General features: G+C 48.6%; 3 protein-coding genes across 7 annotated transcripts in view; all 3 read left to right on the top strand.

Moving 5' to 3' along the window:
* The window catches only part of LOC114783396 (sterile alpha motif domain-containing protein 13-like), a 2,942-nt gene extending 988 nt beyond the window's left edge, over window positions 1-1,954 (top strand). Inside the window, exons 2-4 of the mRNA XM_028968869.1 lie at window positions 89-194; window positions 613-727; window positions 1,398-1,954. Of these exons, the coding sequence (XP_028824702.1) occupies window positions 89-194; window positions 613-727; window positions 1,398-1,547 (371 nt within the window). The 3' untranslated portion in view covers window positions 1,548-1,954. The remainder of the gene's footprint in view (window positions 1-88; window positions 195-612; window positions 728-1,397) is intronic.
* Window positions 1,955-3,806: 1,852 nt separating this feature from the next.
* Window positions 3,807-14,367, top strand: LOC114783402 (transitional endoplasmic reticulum ATPase). Of its 5 annotated transcripts, none has more exons than XM_028968878.1 (18): window positions 3,807-3,964; window positions 5,871-5,982; window positions 6,150-6,322; window positions 7,249-7,391; window positions 7,473-7,603; window positions 8,214-8,345; window positions 9,519-9,621; window positions 9,734-9,867; window positions 10,463-10,598; window positions 11,344-11,456; window positions 11,529-11,693; window positions 11,777-11,899; window positions 11,974-12,186; window positions 12,268-12,446; window positions 12,536-12,665; window positions 12,757-12,915; window positions 13,037-13,188; window positions 13,639-14,218. In XM_028968878.1, the coding sequence occupies exons 1-18, from the start codon at window positions 3,942-3,944 to the stop codon at window positions 13,736-13,738; spliced, it is 2,421 nt and encodes an 806-aa protein (XP_028824711.1). In that variant the 5' UTR covers window positions 3,807-3,941; the 3' UTR covers window positions 13,739-14,218. The 5 variants fall into 5 exon arrangements, with proteins under 5 accessions (XP_028824711.1, XP_028824708.1, XP_028824707.1 ...); XM_028968875.1 differs by lacking the exon at window positions 13,639-14,218 and adding an exon at window positions 14,239-14,367 and having other exon boundaries at window positions 3,815-3,964; window positions 5,844-5,982; XM_028968874.1 differs by having other exon boundaries at window positions 3,815-3,964; window positions 5,844-5,982; window positions 13,639-14,220.
* On the top strand, window positions 14,299-17,908 carry LOC114783403 (NADH dehydrogenase [ubiquinone] 1 beta subcomplex subunit 7-like). Its single transcript, XM_028968880.1, has 3 exons — window positions 14,299-14,531; window positions 16,321-16,489; window positions 17,737-17,908. Exons 1-3 carry the CDS (start codon window positions 14,420-14,422, stop codon window positions 17,816-17,818), a joined length of 363 nt encoding a protein of 120 aa, XP_028824713.1. The 5' UTR covers window positions 14,299-14,419; the 3' UTR covers window positions 17,819-17,908.
* Window positions 17,909-18,202: the final 294 nt, after the last annotated feature.

Genomic DNA, 18,202 nt, shown 5'->3' on the forward strand with positions numbered 1-18,202 from the left:
GTTCTCTCTCCATCTCTATCGCTCTCTCTCTCTCTCTCTCTCTCTCTGTGTTAATGTTGTCAGCTGATGAACCTACGCGCTCTTTCAGATTCTGTGTGCAAGGTGGAAGTGGGCGTGTCCTCCTGCCTGCTGACCCCCACGGCGTCGCCCCGGGACACCAGCCCACCCGAGGAAAGGGGGATGAACGGAGGACTGTGAGTGGGGAAGGGGGGGATATGTAGTGCAGTCGTGGCGCCGATCCGGCTTTCTCGATTCTGACATCGGTCGCTGCCGTCTGTATATCGATCGATTACGACCCGATAATTTCGCATTTTAATTTCAGATTTATGTTTTGTTATTTATTCCTTACTTGTAGGACCATATAACCGTGAATTTACATTTACAGCATTTACCAGACGCCCTTATCCAGAGCGACTTACAATCAGTAATTACAGGGACAGTCCCCCCCTGGAGACACTCAGGGTTAAGTGTCTTGCTCAGAGACACGGTGGTAGTAAGTGGGGTTTTAACCACCCGCTAGGCGGCTACCACCCATGTGCAGGAACGGGAGGACTAGTCGTCGTAGTTCTGTTGGTGGTTGTAACTCCGCCCCCTTCCTGTGCCGCGCTGCAGGTTTGTGAAGAGCGAGAGCAGCAGCTTAAACCCGGCCGACTGGACCGTCGCAGACGTGGTGCGGTACTTCACGGCCGCCGGCTTCCCCGAGCAAGCGGTCGCCTTCAGGACCCAGGTGAGCCTCTGGTCCCCCGAAGTAGAGTGTGGGCGTGGCCAGGGTTTCCTTATTTTTTTTTCCTAATTCTGTACCCGAAGTCTTGTGGTGCAGAATTACAGCCACTCTGATCCAGTCCCACAACGAGACTCCCCAGGAGGAGGAGAGAGGCGGGACAAGGAGGAGAGCGACCAATAGAAGTTGAGCGGGCGCCCGCGAAAATTACGTCACCAACAACAATGTTTGGCGCAGACAGGAAGTCGCGTCTGCGTTTTTCCAGAAAAAATCAAATGAACCCGCTGGTTCTTCAGAGTCTCGCGTGACGGACATAAAAATTACATCCGATCACCGAGCAACCGAAACGCTTCGCATGTTTGGAAGCCACGACTGTCGGTGGAGATCATGTTTTAGGGGAAGGGGTAACCTTTAACCAGAGGTAACCTTTCCCCTTATGATGTCATAAGGGGACAAATTGCACATCCGACCTCCTGAGCTGCCGCTCTACGAACGGTGAACACTCTTTACGCCCATCGCCATTTCTAGCCACTGCAGGACCGTACACAGGCCCGGGGAACTCGTATTAACGTCAAATCATCTCACAGAGTCACGGTTTCACGAGCGGGGACCTTTTTCATTATGATGGACGAGTCTGCTGTCTGAATTCTGACCTCTCCTCGTGTTTCCTTACTAGGAAATAGACGGGAAGTCCCTCCTCCTGATGCAGCGCAACGACGTGCTGACGGGCCTGTCAATCAGGCTGGGCCCCGCCCTGAAGATCTACGAGCGCCACGTGAAGGTCCTGCAGCAGACCCACTTTCAGGACGACGAGGACTTCTGCTGATGGACACGTCGTCCGCAGACACGCACTACAGCACAGCACGATGAATGTCTGTAGACCCTCTGATATCTGGACCCACCAAATCCCTGTATAGGAGCACCGAAGCAAACACACACACACAAACACACACACACACACACACACACACACAAACTGGTCCTTATAAGGAACGTTCCAGCCTCCTTCACACTTCTGAAGATAAAGACTGGAATTTTTTATGGTGCATTTTTTTTAAAGGATATATTGTGTTCCACGGATTACTTTACGCATGGAGGGACACCGGGACGTTCCCCGCTTTACGGATGCTACCGGCCAATCAGCACAGACTTGACAGCAGGATGGTGGATCCTCTGCTTCCATTTACATGTGTATTTATTTTTTTTTAGCTGGTACCTTTTTGCACAATGTCGTTTTTTTTTTTTTTTTTTTTTTTCTGAATCTGGGATGCTTTTCAAATGGATGTAAATAATTTTTGGATGTCTGGGGGAAAAAAAAAATGTAACTTTTAAAAAACTTTTTTTTTTTTTTTTTTTTTTTTAATAATTATTACCCTGATGGACCACACCACCCTGTACGTACATGTATGAATTAATCTCCTCGCAAAGCGAGTCATGGACTTTTCAACCCACCAGCAGCTCGGTTGGAGGTGGGGGGGGGTCCCGGTTGGACCCCAACAGTTGTATGTTTGTTTGTCTCTGGTGTTTTTTTGTTTTTTTTAAGACTGCATGCCTGGCCCTAATCTCTCGCCAGCATTTTTATTATAATTTTTTTTTATATAAAGAAAGCTCTGATGGTTTCCACGTGTCCGGTGGGCTGTGGGACACCTGATCTTCTGTATATAGTGTTTTCTTATTGTGGACTTTGAAACCCATTTTGGCCGTTTTATTTACGCGCACATCTTCCCATCATGCCTGGCGTATGGAACCCGGGACCCGTCCTCGGGATGATGAGGACAAGTTCGCCGCCGCAGCCGGGCCGACGCCAGCCTCCAGAGATACGGACGCGGGCTAGAGGTGGAGCGGATATCCATGTAGCAATATTTCATATATCACAATACTTCCTCTGGCAAATCGAATCGATATCGGTACCGATGGTTGAATGAAGTTCAACCTGGCCGTGAGAGGACGAGGTCGTGACGGTGTGAGAGACGGCCCGACTGCCTGCAGAACCGACGTGATGTTGGTATTCGCCATCGTGAGCTCGTCACTCCACCTCTAATCCGGGTTTACGTCGCGTTTCCTGGCGAACACGTGTGCTTGTTAGAGGTTTTATGAAGTTGAGCTCCAAGTCGTTATTTGTCTCTGTCTCAGGGACGACCAGGGCCAACCAGAGCGAAGAAACGGAACCTTCTGAGAACCTGGATGCACACCAGCGTTCAGGAACATCTGACGATGGCCCCCGGCGCTCTGTGTTTTTTTTCTGTGGTCAATCCGGAGGATTTCAGGGAGCTCGGGGGTCCAGTGGGGTCGCTAGAAAACGTGTCCGAGCGGAAGCCCACGTAACCCTGATTTAAAAAGTAAAGGTTTATACAGGGTTAACGGCTGTCATCTCCCTCTCTTCGTTTATCCTGGTTCTGATGAGCCTTTGCCCAGACGCGTTGTTTCCACGTCACTTCTGCGTTTTATAAAGGTTGGCGGCCAGTTGTGGTCTGTTCAAGTCGAGCAGGCGATCGAATATTTTGTTCATTTTGTACATTATGTGAATCCATTGCCCAGAATGTCATGATCTGTGCATCCCGAGAGCTCGGAATTCCACAGTGGGAATTCCCACCCTTTTCCTTGAATGCTTTTCCCACCGACTCGTGAAGCTGCGTCTTCACGGTAGTTTTGGGATCACGAGGTACATTCCCCTTTAGAAGTAGATGTTCCACAAGAACGTCTGTTGCACATCTGTGTTTGTGTCATTGCTCGTTTTTGTATTGTATAAAATGATGAATAAATTTTTTTTTTTTTTAAATATGGATTTTTTTTTTTTGTGTGGATTTCTTTGTATTTCAATTTCGCCTCAGCTGTGCAACACGTTGACACGTGCAGAAGCATCAAAGCCCTTCTACACTGGCCAGGGGGGGGTGCATTGTCACCTGTGGGTAGCTTGAGGGACGTGATGATGATTGTTGACTTGGCCTTCAGATTCCCTGTTCTTGAGTATCTGTGGTCCGTGCCGAAGCCCCGCAGCATGGAATTGTGGTATTATGGTCCCAGACTCGGTGCAGACTGGTATGATATTTTATATGGGCTGGCTCAGAATCCGGAGCTCTCTCTCTCTGTGTGTGTGTGTGTGTGTGTGTACGTACCCCCACACCCCTCGGCACAGAGAGATCCACCAGCAGGGATCACTCAGCACGGTTAACCCTCCCTCCTGACGGCAGAACCTCGCAGCCACAGAGTCTGGACCAACATGCCTGCCACCGGGACGCCAGAGTGAGTTTTACCCTCAACGTCAGATGTAAAATGTTGCGCGGTAGCGAAGCTCCTGGTTAAAAAAAACCCGTCCGTGGAGCCCAGGAGATCCGCGGTTCCTCGGTGGTTCGGTATTCCGCACATCAGGAAGCTGAATACGAAGGAGGCCGTGCTCTCGCCAGCAAGTTGGAAGAGTTACAATGTGGATCACAGAAACACCGAGAAAGTGCACATCTGGAGTAGCGGGGGAGTGTGTGTATGTGTGTGTGTCTGTGTGTGTCTGTGTGTTTTTTTCGTACGTGTGTGTTGTTGGCCTTTGCGTTCTATGGAGAAATGACACGGCAACACAGCGCACACGGCTAAAAACAGACCTGCGTCACATGGGGAAACAGGAGCTGGAGTGTGTGTGTGTGTGTGTGTGTGTGTGTGTGTGGTGAAAAGTAAATACGTGGATGCGTGCTGCTGTGTTTACTCCTCGCTGATCTCGATTGTCTGCAGAATTTTAAGAGTTCGTCTATACTGTCAGATACTCTGCGGTGAAAAAAGGCCAGCGGGGAACGCCGGCGTACAGCGTCCTCCCCCATCACCTGTACTGGGAAGGGGCGCCTGCACCCACGTCACCGGTACCCTGTCGGCCAGCACTGCCGTCTACTGATTTACACCGCAAAAAGTGCAATAAGCACTTTTCAGGGTGCTAGTAGCCAAGTGGGTAAAGTGGGCAGTGGTGGCAAAGCGGTTAAGGAAGCGGCCCCGTAATCAGAAGGTTGCCGGTTCGAATCCCGATCCGCCGAGGTGCCACTGAGCAAAGCACCGTCCCCACACACTGCTCCCCGGGCGCCCGTCATGGCTGCCCACGGCTCACCAAGGGTGACGGGTTAAATGCAGAGGACAAATTTCACTGTGTGCACTGTGTATCACAAGTGACCATCACTTCACTTTATTATTATTCACTCGCCTGTGAACCAAAACACATTGTGTCCCTGAGCAAGACACTTAACCCTGAGTGTCTCTAGGGGGGACTGTCCCTGTAACTACTGATTGTAAGTCGCTCTGGATAAGGGCGTCTGGTAAATGCTGTAAATGTAAATGCAATAAGCACGCATAAACGTAAACGTTTTTTCAACCTCCCCTTTTCTATGGTTACTATTGTTCTAGAACCGCAACGCCACCGTGACAAGTTCAGACATTACTTATAACACTGCAGAACAGGACCTGGGCTTCTTGAAAGTAATGAACTGAATTTGAGGAGAACACGACTAGTCCAAATTTGGGGGTCAAAACATTCTGTCTATGCTGCAGGACTGTTTGGCTTAATTTGCATACAAACTGAATGTAAAATGAAATGGAAAAAACAATTCTGGCAGATAAAAGACTGTTTCCAGTGAAATCTACAGATGGTAAACCATTGACTCTACAAACATTTCTTATTTATATATATATATATGATTATGACACAAAGAAATTAATGCAAATGAATACCCACTCAAACAGTCTTGAAATCCTCTACAGGGAAACAATTATACAGCCATTATAATAATAATAATGACAGAATCTTTATCCATGTTCAGCCAACAACCTTGGCTACAGTTCATAGTTTAAAGCTGAAAGTGAAGTGATTGTCATTGTGATACACAGCAGCACAGCACACAGTGACACAGTGAAATGTGTCCTCTGCATTTAACCATCACCCATGGTGAGCAGTGGGCAGCCATGACAGAAGCCCGGGGAGCAGTGTGTGTGCTCAGTGGTACCTCAGTGGCACCTTGGCGGGTCGGGATTCGAACTGGCAACCTTCTGATAACAAAGCTCCCCTTTGTTGTCAGGAGGTCTGGAAAGGCAGCTTGATCCCCTCCCGTCTTCATTGCACAGATGGCAAATGTATGTATTTATATGTTATAAGAGAAGCTGTCCTCTGTGTGCGGTGTAGTCCGAAGGCAGAGGATTATTCCACCGCCATCCTCAAGCAGAAGGTCCGACCCAACAGGCTCATCGTGGACGAGGCCATAAATGAGGACAACAGCATTGTCTGCCTTTCACAGGTAGGCATGGCGGGGGTTGGGTTCAATCTTAGAAAAGTCTTGATGTCAACCATACTTTATACACACACACACACACACACACACATACACGTGAGAGTGTGTGTGTGTGTGTGTGTCTGTGTGTGAAAGGTAACGTGAACCAGTTTTTGTGTTTTTCTCGACCACAGGCCAAGATGGAGCAGCTGCAGCTGTTTCGCGGGGACACCGTTGTCCTGCGAGGACGCAAGCGGCGGCAGACGGTCTGCATCGTCCTGACGGACGAGTCCTGCGCAGACGAGAGGGTGCGGATGAACCGAGTCATACGCAACAACCTGCGCGTGCGCCTTGGCGACGTCACTAGGTACAGAACACACGGAGGCCACACCAACGTCACATCGGGGGCATTTTGGGGTTTTGCTTCGATGGGGTCCTGTCCCCATTATTCCGCTCCATTTACCCCGCATCAACATCACTACTGCATTGTTCTGTTCCACTGTGTTGTCCTGCAAGGTTGTTTTATTCCATACGGTACTTTTAATCCCCCACTGCCGGACAGCAACATAATAGGAGAGGAATCGTCTTGTCCTCAACGACAAGAACAAAGTGAAGTGATTGTCACATGTGATACACAGCAGCACAGCACATGATGCACACAGTGAAATTTGTCTTCTGCATTTAACCCATCACCCTTGGTGAGCAGTGGGCAGCCATGACAGGCGCCCGGGGAGCAGTGTGTGGGGACGGTGCTTTGCTCAGTGGCACCTCAGTGGCACCTTGGCGGATCGGGATTCGAACCGGCAACCTTCTGATTGCGGGGCTGCTTCTTTAACCGCTAGGCCACCGAGACCTGTTGAGAAAATGAGAGGCGTTATTATTAGCCATAGCCGCTAGCCACTACCATAAGGAAACCGTCATGTGGCTAACTGCTAATTGCTAATAGCTTACCGTGCTACTAACTACTAACGTTCATGTGTTAAGAACCCACTAACCACCCACTAACTCAATTTGGGTGAGCTTGGTCATCATGCTAATGAAATATATCAAGTTCACAAGCATTTTAACATTGTCTAAATAAGCTAACAAATGTAAAGCATCATAAAAGTTGACACACAAATAACAATTCATTTTTGAAATGACAAATGTGTGTAATCAAGCGTGCATGCTTTGTCGTCAGTCCTTGTATAATTTTTCTTTCTCGTGCTTTTGGGTTGAATCACGAGGTTGTGGGACCGCAGTGTGTTTACGTGCTTATAAACGGAGAATCCCTTCTGTGCGGTGTGTCAACAGTATCCACGCCTGCCCAGACGTCAAGTACGGGAAGCGAATCCACGTTCTGCCTATTGACGACACCATAGAAGGCCTGACGGGAAACCTCTTCGAGGTCTTCCTCAAACCCTACTTCCTGGAAGCCTACAGACCGGTTCACAAGGGTATTCTCGTCGTTCTCTGCGTAAGTGAAGCCCAGCTCATCTTCTGTTTACGCCGTTGTTGCTCTCGTTATTGCGGCGCAGGCGACATCTTCCTGGTGCGAGGTGGAATGAGGGCCGTGGAATTCAAAGTGGTCGAGACGGACCCCACCCCCCATTGCATCGTAGCTCCAGACACCATCATCCACTGCGAGGGAGAGGCCATCAAGAGAGAGGTGTGTCCGTGCGTCCTGAGGGCTGACGCCGAACTTGTTTACGGCATTTATCAGAAGCCCATTGGGCCCATTGTTTGCTCAACGCCATGAAAACCGTAGACGCTCCCTTCAAATAAATCTTTTCAAAAACCTTTCCCTCTAACCTTTCCCAAGTCGACTGATGAACAGAAAGTAGCAGAAGAAAAGCAAGGAGCTGGTTTGCACCTTTTAACTTTTCGACAGAATTTACTCATCTTGGTCACAGTTTTTGGGTGCCATTCTATCGGCATGACACATCCTGACTTCACAATATCTGCCCCCTTTTCCTTGCGAAGGTATTCCCAATCTGTCAGATTGTCAGGGCGTAGCTTGTACACAGCCCCCTTTAGGTCACCCCACATATTTTCTATTGGATTTAGGTCTGGACTCGGGCTGGGCTGTTCCAAAACCCTAATTTTCTTAAGGTGAAGCCATTCTTTAGTTGACTTTGCTTGGTGTCCTCTTTAGCATTATAGCATATGGAAGGCACGACTCCGTGCGATTCTCCGTTTAGGTTATAGATGAGAATACGTTTTTTATACCCGCTGTCTGCATGTCAGAAATAGAGTAGGTGATGGTGGCCTTGTTTTAGGATGAAGAGGAGAGTCTGAATGACATTGGCTACGATGACATCGGCGGCTGCCGGAAACAGCTGGCCCAGATCAAGGAGATGGTGGAGCTGCCACTCAGACATCCGGGTCTCTTCAAGGCCATAGGTGTGAAGGTGAGGTACCATCCATCCCACCAACCAAGCTGCCAGTCTGACTAATTGTTCTCTTAGGAAAAATGGGAAAGGAAAAGCCTGAAAGAACGAGTGGAGGAACTCATTTTCATTGGTGATGCATTTCACGGGGATGTTCTTACAGTGAGAACTTGGGTTTTCCTTCATTTATGGCACTGACCATCTCTGGAGACTGGGTACGATGAAGGCATAAGTGTGCAGAGACTGATTCATGTTAAAAAATGTTTCCTGTAGATAAGGTAGGATACAATAAAATTGTAATTTGCCTTTCTTAGGCCCACAAGTGGGATATTTGCATAGTCACGGCAGAAAGTGGACAATAGAACTTAAAAACTATACCAGTGTCAAAAGTACATTATAAAATCACTGTCTGAACAACTGAAAATATAAATATATATGAGTCTATTGAACTAGGCCAGTGGTGGCCTAGCGGTTAAGGAAGCGGCCCCGTAATCAGAAGGTTGTCGGTTCGAATCCTGAACCGCCAAGGTACCACCGAGGTGCCACTGAGCAAAGCGCCGTCCCCACACACTGCTCCCCGGGCACCTGTCATGGCTGCCCACTGCTCACCAAGGGTGATGGTTTAATACAGAGGACACATTTCACTGTGTCACTTCATATAAGTCTATATATGTAAATATGTAAACTTACATCTGTGTGTATGGAAATAAAGAATATGTATATATGTACATAGAAGATTAATACACATATTGCATATAAGAATAAACACTATAGTGTACTGGATGTGTGTGTTTGTTAGTACATGAATGTGTTATCAGATCCAGGGGGGGGGGCAGTTTAGCTACCATTCTGCTGTCACTCGCTGCCACCACTCTGTCCACAGGGCATGCTAGAATGGGGCTGGCCCTCCGCCTCTTACTGTCCCCAGCCGACCATACCGTTTTCATTGTCGTCAACCTTCGGCTGCTCCTATTAGGGGTCGCCACAACTGATCAACTGTCCACACAACTGGTTTTGGTTTTACGCCGGACGCCCTTCCAGACACAATCCTCCACATTTAACCAAAAATACACTCTCACATGCATCCCCAGTTGGTTGGGTTGTCACTTACATCACGGTCTTGTGTTCCTTGCTGTTCCGCCTGTAACTGGCTGTTCACCCAGAAAGCTTATTTTTGTACTCTAAACCTTTCAGCCCCCGCGGGGTATCCTGCTCTACGGACCCCCGGGGACAGGAAAGACGCTGGTGGCCCGCGCTGTTGCCAATGAAACCGGAGCCTTCTTCTTCCTCATCAACGGTGAGAAGTCTCAGAGCCTCTGGCTGCTCAGATTTGATAAAGAAAAGTGCCCGTTGTTCCCAGTTTCCAGTGGCGCTCATCTCGATTTGCGGTGCTGTGTTTGGCCACTCAGGTCCGGAGATCATGAGTAAGCTCGCCGGGGAGTCAGAAAGTAACCTGCGCAAGGCATTTGAGGAGGCAGAAAAGAACGCCCCAGCCATCATCTTCATCGATGAGCTGGACGCCATTGCACCCAAGAGAGAGAAGGTGTAGTGTGATTGTTTTAGGACCAGGGGCATTTCACGTACATCCACAACCACCACCACCACAGGGTGAATTCAAAGGAGTCCCTAAAATACGGATGCATGGTTAGACTTTCTGAAGATCTGATCTGGCCTTCCGTCTTCACGGGGACCCAGAACAGTTATTTTCTGAAACAAGTTCCAGAGTGACGTATCTGCCCAACCTCCAACTTGACCTATAACCCCAAAACCTGCATACAACAATGGCGGATAACACGTTGGTGGTTGTGCTGCAGCAGCTACGAGAAATCCTCTCTACGGTGCACATTTCTAACGAAAAGACGTGGCTGGAGAACGACAACATGTTTAACTCACCGCAGAGAGACACCGAACAAGGACAACGGGGAGTTATAGCGCCATCTACAGGTGTGGAGGGGGATTGAAAAAGCTTTCGGGACGTTCTCTGCATCTCCGTGTGGACGACAACATTTCAGCTAACGTTTTTGTAGAAACCAAAAACCCGTTTTTACAGAAAAGCATTTCCGTGTGGCTCGGGCCTGTGTGTGTGTGTGTGTGTGTGTGTGTGTGTGACATCTGTGCTGTGCTCTGTCTGAGTTCAGACCCATGGGGAGGTGGAGCGGCGAATCGTATCTCAGCTCCTCACCCTGATGGATGGCCTGAAGCAACGAGTTCATGTTGTTGTCATGGCAGCCACAAACAGACCCAACAGCGTGGACCCAGCACTGCGCCGCTTTGGTGAGAATATGCATCCCCAATAATGATGATAATAATAATTAGTCAAATCAGAGATACAATGCTGCCATGAAATACTGGTGAGAGGTGAGGAACCTCAGCAGAAGAACGGAAATGACAGCTTGCCGTTTACATACGTATGCACGGCTGTATTCTATATCGGTCAGATAATAATTCAAATAAATGGTTCGGGTATCGATCTGTGAAAGCGACCTATTCAGTTTGGCAGCACCAACATGTTCCACGGTGCCAATGATTCGAGGGGTGGCAGCAGCACTGCAAAGTCCAGAAGCATCATGCCAAACAGCAAAAAAAAAAAAAAAAGCAGTGTACATGTATATTTTTTGTAATTGTTATATTGTCTTACAAGCAAAGAACACGGAATTTAAGTCTGATGTTTCCTTAAACATCTCCCCCATCCAGGAAGACCAGTACATTTACATTTACAGCATTTACCAGATGGCCTTATCCAGAGCGACTTACAATCAGTAGTTACAGGGACAGTCCCCCCTTGGAGACACTCAGGGTTAAGTGTCTTACTCAGGGAGACAATGGTAGTAAGTGGGATTTGAACCTGGGTCTTCTGCTTCATAGGCGAGTGTGTTACCTACTAGGCTACTACCAACGAGTACTGGTACAGACTGGTACTTGCGAAGAAGATCAAATGAATCTTCTGGCCTAGCGGTTAACCTAGATGTTGGTGAGATGTTGGTGAGGGGCGTGATACATCATGTCTTTTGAATTTAAGGGAGATTTGATCGTGAGATCGACATCGGGATCCCTGATTCAACCGGTCGGTTGGAGATCCTGCAGATTCACACCAAGAACATGAAACTAGCTGATGATGTTGACCTGGAAAGGGTGAGGAACCATGACAAAACGCGACCTCGCTTCTGATGTGTGTGTGCACGTTGACCTATGTTCTTTGAACAGATAGCTGCAGAAACACACGGCCACGTTGGGGCAGACCTTGCTGCCCTGTGTTCTGAGGCAGCACTGCAGGCCATCCGTAAGAAGATGACCCTCATCGACCTGGAAGACGACACCATCGACGCCGACCTCCTCAACTCTCTTGCGGTCACCATGGACGACTTCAGGGTAAATCCAGCCTCAACCGGGATGGCCGGCGTCACATACGTGTGCATTCCGAATAGTAATGTGTTTTTTTTTACTACTCTCAGTGGGCCCTGAGTCAGAGTAACCCATCCGCTCTGCGGGAGACGGTGGCCGAGGTCCCTCAGGTCAGCTGGGAGGACATTGGGGGTCTGGAGGAGGTGAAGAGGGAGCTGCAGGAGCTGGTCCAGGTCAGATCTGGAAAATGTTCCACTCACCGCCTCAAAAGAAGGCCAAAACTCACCCGGCCGTTTCCCCTGTACAGTACCCGGTGGAGTATCCCGACAAATTCCTCAAGTTCGGCATGACCCCGTCGCGGGGGGTCCTGTTTTACGGGCCCCCTGGCTGCGGAAAGACGCTGCTGGCTAAAGCCATCGCCAACGAATGCCAAGCCAACTTTGTGTCCATCAAAGGCCCGGAGCTTCTCACCATGTGGTTCGGAGAGTCGGAGGCGAATGTCAGGGACGTGTTCGACAAGGTAAAGCATGCGAGGGCGGCGGTGTCGGTGAGGTAGGAAGGCGGGGGGGGTCACCGTTGTGCATCTCCGTGGCGATCCCAGGCTCGTCAGGCGGCGCCCTGCATTCTGTTCTTTGACGAGCTCGACTCCATCGCTAAAGCCAGAGGGGGCGGGGCCGGGGATGCCGGTGGGGCAGCTGACCGAGTCATAAACCAGATCCTGACAGAGATGGACGGCATGACCAACAAGAAGAACGTCTTCATCATTGGTGCAACCAACCGGTGTGTAAAGACAGAGAGAGAGAGAGAGAGAGAGAGAGAGACGTACCGAAATTCTGTCTGTTTCTTCCTCTTTCTATCTCTCTCCCCAGGCCGGACATCATCGATCCAGCCATCCTTAGACCAGGTCGGCTGGACCAGCTCATTTACATCCCCCTGCCAGACAACCCCTCCCGCACCGCCATCCTCCGGGCCAACCTCCGCAAATCTCCAGTCGCTCGTGTCCGTGTCACACCATCACCAAAACCAAGAGTCTTAACTAGCGTCTGATGACGAGTAAACAGAAAAGAATAGCATGTGTTTGTGTGTCCAGGGCGTGGATCTGGAGTACTTGTCCCGTATCACCGAGGGCTTCTCAGGAGCTGACCTGACTGAGATCTGCCAGCGTGCCTGTAAACTGGCCATACGAGAGGCCATCGAGGCAGAGATCCGGGCAGAGAGGGCCAGGCAGGGCCGTCCAGACACGGCCATGGTCAGTGTGTGATGGACGGGTAGATGATGTCCTTCTCCGTTCAGTCAGCTTCAGCTGGAGATGGAGGACAAAGTAGGCCTATGGACTTCAAGGGTTTTTTCTCTCTCTCTCTCTCTCTGAGGATGAGGACGATGACCCTGTCCCTGAGATCAGGAAGGACCATTTTGAAGAGGCCATGCGCTTTGCTCGTCGCTCCGTCAGTGATAACGACATCCGCAAATATGAGATGTTCGCCCAAACTCTGCAGCAAAGCAGGGGCTTTGGCAACTTCAGGTACCCTTACACCCCACAAATACACAATATACAGGGTGGGCCATTTATATGGATACACCTAAATAAAACGGGAATGGTTGGTGATATTAACGTCCTGTTTGTGGCACATTAGTATATGTGAGGGGGCAAACTTTTGAGGATGGGTGGTGACCATAGTGACCATTTTGAAGACGGCCATCTTGGATCCAACTTTAGTTTTTTCAATTGGAAGAGGGTCATTTGACACATCAAATTTATTGGTAATTTCATAAGAAAAACAATGGTGTGCTTGGTTTTAATGTAAACACATTTGTAACATATTCTTTCATGAGTTATTTACAAGTTTCTGACCACTTATAAAATGTGTTCAATGTCACCAACCATTCCCATTTTATTAAGGTGTATCCATATAAATGGCCCACCCTGTACTTATGGACATTCAACAAGTATGAAGCCAACTACTCTCCTTAGATTTCCCTCAAGCAATCAGCCGAGTGGAGGTCAAGGGTCAGGCCAAGGAGGGTCAGGCGGTCTGTACAGAGATGATGGAGACGACGACCTCTACCAATGAGACCTCTACTAATCAATCGCCTTCAATCGTCGTTCTAAAGCCGTCAGTGACGGCTGTGATTGAACAGTCTGAAGATCTTCAGTGTGATGCTCCGATTAGCAGCGATTTCAGATGAACATACAGCTGGGCGATATAGTGAAAAATATATATTGTTAGCATTGTGTTGTCCAAATGTCATGAAAATCTCTGATAGCTCGAGTTGGGTGATAAGCTCCAAAAAACGCTATCTTAACGGTTATCCTAGTTGACTATTCTTAGGCCTGTGAGCAGAAGGTGTGGGTACTTAAAACAGAGAAGCGCTTTCTCACGTGTGTGTGAAATATTGACTTGTTATTCCGTCCTGGATTCGTTAAGCACTTAAATTGTAAGTGTCATTTGAAACAAATAGGCAGTGACAATAAAAATTGACACTACTGTAGAAAAAAAAACATCTTATGCCGGTAATGCTGCTTAAGATCCATTTGCTGTCTCTGTTTGACCTGAGAAACTTTATTAAACAGCCGGAACCAATGTGCGCCGTTCTCTGTTTCCGGGCGACGGCGTTTCGCTCACTTCCTGCTTAGACCGGAAACGAGTCCGTCATTTTCGCTTTGGAGGTGACCGAATGGAAGGCGACCTGGACCTGCGACATTAGAAGACAGACGACGCCCGGAGAAGGACTTTCCTTTCATTCGAACCGCCATGGGTGCCCATCTGGTGCGGAGTTACGTCACCCAGTCGGACACGACGCCCGACCCGGCCGAACCCTTCCAGTTCGACCCGATGCTCGGTTTCGAGGAGCGGAAGGAGCGAGGTGCGTTTAATATTTATCGGCAGTGACAGGGACGCCCCCCCCGGAGACACTCGGGGACACGATGGTGGGAATTGGGTTTCGAACCCGGGTCTTCTGGTTCCCATAAATGATCATAATTATCATCCGCGCTGTGGGTTCATTTAAACAACTGGACGTGGTAATTTTGGTTAATAAAAGTGGGACAGTGGTGGCCTAGCGGGTGAGGAAGGTAATCAGAAGGTTGCCGGTTCCAATCCCGGGCCGCCAAAGGTGGTTGTAGCCTAGTGGGTAACACACTCGCCTACGAACCAGAAGACCCAGGTTCAAATCCCACTTACTACCATTGTGTCCCTGAACAAGACACTTACCTCTGAGTGTCTCCAGGGGGGACTGTCCCTGTAACTACTTATTATAAGTCATTCTGGATAAGGGTGTCTGATAAATGCTGTAAGTGTAAGGTGCCGCTGAGGTGCAGTTTGTATTGGTTGTTTTTTTTTATCACTGAGAATTTATCTCTATTTACCTACTGATCATTGAGACCTAAAAAATCAAACAGAAATTTGTTTCCAAAAAGAGCTTTTCTCCTTGAATACATTTACAGCATTTGAAGATCCTTAGTGGTACATCTAGTGGAAGTTCATTCCACCACCTGGTCTCCAAGACAGAGATGAGTCTAGATCAGAGGTGGAAAGTAACAAATTACATTTACTCACATTAATGTAATTTAGTAGTTTTTGTGATTGATTAGTCTTTTTTTTTTTGTTGAAGTATTTTACTGTGGCCAAGGTGCCACTGAGCAAAGCACCGTCCCCACACACTGCTCCCCGGGCGCCTGTCATGGCTGCTCACTGCTCACCAAGGGTGATGGTTAAATGCAGAGGACACCTTTTGTTGTGTCACCGTGTGCTGTGCTGCAGCGTATCACATTGACAATCACTTCACTAATTAACAATGTTACACGTGGCTAACTGCTGCTCACTTGGTTTTTATAATTAAAAGATGATGATATTTTAACAGGGTCCCCACAGGCGCGTTTCCAGACAGGGAATTATCGGGGAATTTTAGTGCAGCGGCCGAAACCTGACGTGTGTTTATGCGTCTTTCTTCCGCTCTAAAAAAAACGCAACATTCTGGAACGCGAAGTCTGTGTCAATGTTCTCACACTCACTAACTTACCAAACATGCCAGGCAAGTGATTCGGCTTGAAAATGAAGAATTTGGTGCAAAAATATGATGCGTGTAGAGGATGCCAGGGATGGAGCCAAGCTGCCCGATATTCAACAACAACGACGTAAATGCGGTTTTCAATTGTAAAAAAAAAACGTTAAATGCCCTTTTCTGCTCTGCAGCCAAACGTTATATTGGACATTTCTTTATATTGGAACTCGTGGAAGTTCTGCTTTTTGCTCAGGACTTGGAGAACCCTGTATTAAGTGTCCAAGGTCTTCTGCGATGAATTGGCGGTGTTTTCCTGAGCTCAGACCCTTTCAGACTTTACAGACTTCACAGCACGAAACGTGGACACATGGCAGCAAACGGTCACCGTGAGACACTGCAACGCAGCACACGGTGACACAACGAAACGCGTCCTCTGCTTTTAACCATCACCCTTGGTGAGCAGTGGGCGGCCATGACAGGCGCCCGGGGAGCAGTGTGTGGGGACGGTGCTTTGCTCTGTGGCATTTTGACGGATCGGGGTTCGAACCGGCAACCTTCTGATTACGGGGCCGCTTCCTTACCATCTTGCATTTGTTTAATTGTGTCTTGTGTTTCCTGATGGGTGACCTCATCCTTTTTCTCCTTTGGTCAGAAATGGTTGCCACCCAGGAGCAGATGAATCTGGCCATGCTGCCGCTGGAGCAGCGCGACTACTGCGCTCACCACCTGATGAAGTTCCTCAAGTGCAAGAGGGACAACTGGCCCAACTTCCTGGCCTGCAAGCACGAGCGACACGACTGGGACTACTGCGAGCACCAGGAGTAAGTCCGCTCCGGAGATCCGTTCGGCAAATATTGAGATTGTGTGTGTGAGAAACTGCAGTGATGCGAACACTTCTCTCTCTTATTCTATTCAATTGTCCTGGTCATTTTTAAAAGAAAATTAGAAATTGTATTGCGGACCTGCCGACCTTTACACGTTCCTGGTCATGGTGGGCTGGTGCTAGTGCTACATACGCTAAAAGCGAAAGGGATTGTCATTGTGATGCACAGCACACGGTGACACAACGAAGTGTGTCCTCTGCTTTTAACCGTCACCCTTGGTGAGCAGTGGGCAGGCGCCCGGGGAGCAGCGTGTGGGGACGGTGCCTCGCTCGGTGGCACCTCGGCGGTTGGAACCGGCAACCCTCCGATGCGGGTTCGCCGTGTCTGTGGCAGCGAGTGAAAGAAGGAAACCTGGAGCATTATTCATTAAATCCTGCGTAAGGTTGATCCCGCTCGCTCAATCTTAATAATTAGTGGGTTTTGTTAACGGTAAGGAAATGAACCGCACCCGTGCCCCTTATTAATTCCACTATGGCAGTGGTACGAAAACCGCATGTGAGGCGGTGTTTTTTTTGGTTTTTACTGTTTGCACTTTTGATTTGCTTGGTGATCCGGGGGATGAAATAATCCTCTGGACTCAAAGACGTAACTATCAAATCTGGTCAATGTCGAGTTTGTACCTGCACAGGCATAAAAAGAACGGGGATGCCGCATCGGCCAGAGAGTTTTGGGTGTTTGTCTGTATGATGTGCCTTGCACCAGTAACATTCAACCCCGAAAAAAAAGTAAAACTTGTCTTTTTGAAGTGAAAGTGAAGTGATTGTCATTGCAGACACTGCAGCGCAGCACACGGTGTACAGAAAAAAAAAAAATGCGTCCTCTGCTTTTAACCATCACCCTTGGCGAGCAGTGTGTGGGATTCGAACCAGCAACCTTCTGATTACAAGGCCACTTCCTTAACCACTAGGCCCCATTCACTGTCCTTTTCCTATGAACACAGTGAAAATGAGCAGAGCTGTGGGCTTCTGAGCGTGTCTGGGTGGTAGTGGCCTAGCGGGTAACACACTCGCCTGTGAACCAGAAGACCCAGGTTCAAACCCCACTTACTACCATCGTGTCCCTGAGCAGGACACTTAACCCTGAGTGTCTCCAGGGGGGGGACTGTCCCTGTAACTACTGATTGTAAGTCGCTCTGGATAAGGGCGTCTGATAAATGCTGCAAATGTGTCTGTGTTGTTCTGCAGCTACGTGATGAGGATGAAGGAGTACGAGAGGGAGAGGAGGCTGCGGCTGAGGCAGAAGAGGCTGGAAGCGCAGGCGGCTTGAGGAAACCTCCGCCACCGCTGCCGCCTGTCTGTACATACATACCTACATACGTACCCGCTCTTCTCAATAAAACATGATCACGAGCCCCGAGTCCGGCTCCACTCATTATTGCTGCACTCACTCACAAACGTCAGGATTTATTCCAATTCGGTTTTGGGTAAATGTTTGATATTCTCACCGTTTCAGCCGTCGTTCATCACGAAACGATCAAATAATGTCGTGTTAAATGAAATAAACAGTAATATCACTAAAAAAAATCCTCTTAGACAGTAGACCAGGAGGTTGGCCACCCACGGCTCCCTGTGGCTTTAAAAATATCTATATATTTTTTTATTGTAGCTTGAAATTTGAAGATTATTGTGACCCGTTAACATTAAAAACATG

This window comes from Denticeps clupeoides, unplaced genomic scaffold (genome assembly GCF_900700375.1).
Source record: "Denticeps clupeoides unplaced genomic scaffold, fDenClu1.1, whole genome shotgun sequence".
In the NCBI taxonomy this organism is placed as follows: Eukaryota; Metazoa; Chordata; class Actinopteri; order Clupeiformes; family Denticipitidae; genus Denticeps; species Denticeps clupeoides.